Genomic DNA, 4,810 nt, shown 5'->3' with positions numbered 1-4,810 from the left:
TCATCGCCGGTTCTTTAAATGCCCATCGCCTGGTTCTTTAGATGCTCATCGCCTGGTTCTTTAAGATGCTCATCGCCCCGGTTCTTTAGATTGCTCATCGCTTGGTTCTTTTGTCACTTTTCGCCCGGGTTCTTTGGTCGCTCATTCCCCGGTTCTGTAGAGTCTGAGCTTGTGGTTCTCTGGCCACTCATTGGCCATTCCTTTTTTCACTTGGAGTACTTGTTCTTTTTTCATCTTGGACCACTGACAGGAGCAGATGATCTGAGTCAGCAGGATGCAGGAGCGGTGACTCAGGTGTGTCAGGTGGAGCTCTCCAAAGCCCAGCCCACGCAGTGCTGCATGTGCCCGGTCCAGCTACGGTGTCCCTGAAAGTTTCAAACCACACATCTTCAGGACTTAGGGCCCACAGTCATGCGGAGGTTTCTGTACCGCTTGAGCTCTCTAAGTCAGTGTGTCAGTGTTTTATTAATTCTGAGGTGCTGATTTTGTTATTGCCCCAGAACTGGGATTAACAATGAAATCTTGCAGTTCAGATCCTTCCAGAGGCAGGTTTAAAGAGGAGGCTTTAGGGATGTGAGTCCCTGGGCTGCAGCAGTGGGGAAGGTGGGAAAGCGAGATAGTGCCATAAAGCCTGTCTGTGGTCAGAGCAGGTTTTGTTCCTTATTACTGTTGTGGAATCACAGTGAGATATGGTGAGTATCACTTCAGTGTAAGTGAAAACAAGAAAGATTCTGACACCCAAACAAAAGTGAGATGAACATGAGTATGAATACGCAATGAGCTAGATATTGGTGCCCTAGCAGACAGGAAACAGGACCCAGCGCAGTGGCCTTGCATAGATGGGGTTATCTAGAGGGCCTCTATACTGTCATATATCACAGTGACATCTTCGCTTATTGAGGGTGTGTTTTTCTGCCAGCTAACAGAAACAGTGTCATTATGGGGGCTCATGTTTTACATGCAGTTAACAGAGACAGTGTCATCATGGGGGTTTATGTTTTAAATGCAGTTAACAGAGACAGTGTCTTTCTGAGTGTCCTTGTTTCAAACGCAGTTAACAGAGACAGTGTCTGTCTGAGTGTCCTTGTTTCAAACGCAGTTAACAGAGACAGTGTCTTTCTGAGTGTCCTTGTTTTAAATGCTGTTATCAGAGACAGTGTCTTTCTGGGTGTTCATGCTTTGCTCTGCATGTGGACAGTGAAGTTTGTTTTAAAGGCATAGAAGCTGCTCCTGTGTGCACGAGCAGGAAGTGAGTGTGCTTATGCTGATAGCTGACTCTCTGGAAGCCCATTAACTACTGCTGATCTGCAAGTGCCTGCATGTGCGTGCTGAAGAATTGTGTGAAAAGGAGACAGTAATTGAGTACTCATTGTGTGTGTCAGTGTATGAGAGTATTCATTGAATGTCAGTGAGTATTGACGGTGTGTCAGTGAGTGAGAACTCACAGTGTGTGTATTAGTGAGTGAATATTCACAGTTTGTCAGTGATTGAGAGTAGTCAAACCATGCCTTTTATCTCTGTGTCGGGAGCAGAAGGCAGGTACAACTGCCAGATTGAAGGACTCATTCCCTCGCTCTTGTACTCGTCTGAGTGTTTGATGTGAGTGTTTTTATGTACACGCTGTCCTGCACAGCTGCATTGCTAAGGGGCGTGGAGCTCAGATGCACTGTTTTTCTCGCCAAAGCAGCCTGTGTGGTCATGCCATGCTGACCATCCATGCCCAGAGACAGACTGATAAGTAAAGGTCCGGGGGGTCATGCCATGCCGACAGTCCACACTCAGAGACCTGCTTAACATGCTTACCAGGGCGCTATACAAGCTGTCCTTCAGCCACAGCTGAGACACATTCCCAGTTTGCAGTCCGTCTTCCTCGAACCGCCTTTGTCTATTTTCAGTTTTGTTTAGTTTTTGGTATTTTTGGAAGATGTTCCTCATAGTGGTAATTTCAGCACTGTGGTTTATGGTTTATGTATGTGTGTTACAACCCTGTTTCCAAAAAAAATTGAATGCTGTGTAAAATATAAATAAAAACAGAATGCAGTGATTTACAAATCATAAAAATCTATATTTAATTGAAAATAGAACAAAGACATCAAATGTTGTAACAGAAATTTTACTGTTTTATGACAAATATATGCTCAATTTGAATTTGATGCCAGCAACACGTTTTAAAAAAGTTGAGACAGGGGCAACAAACGACGGAGGCTCTTTTGTCTCCAGAACCACCTCAATGGCCCCAGGTCTGTGTGCCTAGCTGATGTAGAGAGCAGTAGGTCTGTCTGCCTAGCTGATGTAGAGTGCAGTAGGTCTGTTTGCCTAGCTGATGTAGAGTGCAGTAGGTCTGTTTGCCTAGCTGATGTAGAGAGCAGTAGGTCTGTTTGCCTAGCCGATGTAGAGAGTAGTAGGTCTGTTTGCCTAGCTGATGTAGAGTGCAGTAGGTCTGTCTGCCTAGCCGATGTAGAGAGTAGTAGGTCTATTTGCCTAGCTGATGTAGAGTGCAGTAGGTCTGTCTGCCTAGCCGATATAAAGAGTAGTAGGTCTGTTTGCCTAGCCGATGTAGAGTGCAGTAGATCTGTCTGCCTAGCCGATGTAGAGTGAGTAGGTCTGTCTGCCTAGCCGATGTAGAGTGCAGTAGGTCTGTCTGCCTAGCCGATGTAGAGTGCAGTAGGTCTGTCTGCCTAGCCGATGTAGAGAGTAGTAGGTCTGTCTGCCTAGCCGATGTAGAGAATAGTAGGTCTGTCTGCCTAGCCGATGTAGAGAATAGTAGGTCTGTTTGCCTAGCCAATGTAGAGTGCAGTAGGTCTGTCTGCCTAGCCGATGTAAAGAGTAGTAGGTCTGTCTGCCTAGCCAATGTAGAGTGCAGTAGGTCTGTCTGCCTAGCCGACTTAGAGTATATTTGGGAAACTCATGAAGGGCTACCGCTGGCTCAGCCATGGGAGAGATCCGTGAGAGATAGGGATCCCAAAGCTTAGTTCACAACTGACCCAGGGGACTGGAATCTGGGGGAGTATGAAACCTGCTGGTGACAGCTGTTTGTGTCCTTGTCACAGTGCTGGCACCTTTGTCTCTGAGCGCTGCCAGAGAGAGGGGAGGTGTCCCTGGCACGCAGCTCCATGTGGCACTCTGCCTGTTGTGGAGTGTTTAGTGTCATGATGTGTTTGTGTTTGGGGACTCGTCCATGCTGCACACATCCAGGGTTGGTGTAGCACCGTGTCACTGGGTCAAGCGTTGATTTCTGTGAATTTCTTTGAAGGCAGGAAGAACAACATTTAATAGCAAAGTGGGGGTGGGGGTCTTATAAAACCACAGGGGCTTGTTTATGGGGCTGGAGTTTTTTGTTGCTCTAGGTATGAAGATGCCACAAATAACCTCTAGTAGCCCCTTCCTCTACTGCTGCCTGTGGTGTGGTGTCATAAAGGACGATGCCACTGGTTTGGAAGTGCGCCTGCTATTTTGAAATTTTACTGGAATCTTGTATCCTGGAGCAGCCGATAAGTGGGCCGGCATCCATTTTGGGGAGACAGCCCAGTGAGGCGCCTCGTGAGCAGATTTCTGGTCCTTCATGCTTATCGAGGCCTGATATACACCCTATTCCTGGGGTAGCACATTCCTTCCAGCTGAGGCTTCCAGTTGGCCTCTGAAGTAGGCAGAGATTAGATTGCGGCCTGTCCAACAGGCTAAACTGGGAGCCAGTGGTGGAGACGGCCTTCAAGGAAGCATGTTGCAGCTTGAAGGACATGCTGACAGTCTTCTGAGATCTTGGCTAGCTGGGAAGAGCAGGCCTCAGTGTGCTCCACTCGCATCTCTTACAGTCTACTTTCTGGCCTATATTCTAAACGGTAGACTGGCATTCATATAATGTGATTCCGATTTGCTGAATGAGGATGACGGCTGACCATCTTCTGACCACTTATTCAGGGTTGCCGGGAGACCTGAATCCCATCCACAAGGCAAATGAACATCGTGGATGGGATGTGCACCCGGAACACGTCACAGAGAAGCACACACATTTTCTGCAAATCTCAGAGCATGGCAGTCCCATTGTCTCATTGCTTCAGTCGGCTGTGTTTGTTTAACTGCTCTGAGGATATGGTTTGTGGGATTAGTGACCTTGAGCAAAGCAGTGTGCACTGACCTTGGCCTCATTGTGCTGCTCTCAGCCGCTCTGCTTAAGACAGCATTACAGCCTTCGGTTCGATCGATAGCTCAGTGCACAGAAGAGGAAGAAGGTAGTCGATGGAAGCTTAATGGCTGCGATGTAGAGGGGGAGGGGTGGGGGCCAAGCACCAGGGCCCAGGGGGGAGGAGGTGATGCTTCAGAGCTCCATTTGGAGTATCCCAGTGCTGAGGCCGCACACATCCGGCGACTCCATGTATCAGCTGCTCATCGTTAGACATGCCGATTACGCATGTCTGTGTGCCGTCGTTTGAGGTGTGCGTGTGTCGATTGCTTATGCCTGGTCTTTCCTTCCTCCTCTGCTGTAGTGGCCCAGGCCCAGGACAGCCACAGACCCATGGAGAAGCCAATGATCCAGTGTCACAAGTGCGGGGAGCCGTGCAAGGGGGAGGTGCTGAGGGTGCAGTCCAAGCACTTTCATATCAGATGCTTCACTTGTAAAGGTAAGTGGAGACCACGTCCCTCAGGACCCTTACACCTGGCCTGGATTGGCTGACTCTGAAAAAGGTGTGGCAAGGAGGCCTCTCTCCATGTAAATCTGTGTAGTTACAGTTATGAGTGGTGTACCTGAACTGGCCTGATAGCCAGCGGCAGTGTTTACCACCACTCAGACTATGCATTTGTGTGGCGCCCC

The 4,810-nt window shown here is 48.5% G+C and overlaps 1 protein-coding gene and 1 long non-coding RNA gene across 15 annotated transcripts in view; both read left to right on the top strand.

Moving 5' to 3' along the window:
- ablim1b (actin binding LIM protein 1b) overlaps positions 1-4,810 on the top strand; it is a 74,127-nt gene that overhangs the window by 27,106 nt on the left and 42,211 nt on the right. For all 14 annotated transcript variants that reach the window (XM_048987669.1, XM_048987656.1, XM_048987659.1 and 11 more), the window contains exon 2: positions 4,485-4,619. In XM_048987669.1, coding sequence (XP_048843626.1) covers positions 4,485-4,619 — 135 coding nt within the window. The remainder of the gene's footprint in view (positions 1-4,484; positions 4,620-4,810) is intronic.
- On the top strand, positions 1,135-4,252 carry LOC125715771 (uncharacterized). The gene is made up of 3 exons (XR_007384174.1): positions 1,135-2,734; positions 2,768-2,800; positions 2,834-4,252. It is a non-coding gene; the product is annotated as an uncharacterized LOC125715771 (long non-coding RNA).

This window comes from Brienomyrus brachyistius, chromosome 20, assembly GCF_023856365.1.
Source record: "Brienomyrus brachyistius isolate T26 chromosome 20, BBRACH_0.4, whole genome shotgun sequence".
Taxonomy (NCBI): Eukaryota; Metazoa; Chordata; class Actinopteri; order Osteoglossiformes; family Mormyridae; genus Brienomyrus; species Brienomyrus brachyistius.
Note: the sequence above shows the minus strand (reverse complement) of the source record. Positions and strands in the feature narration are given on the sequence as shown.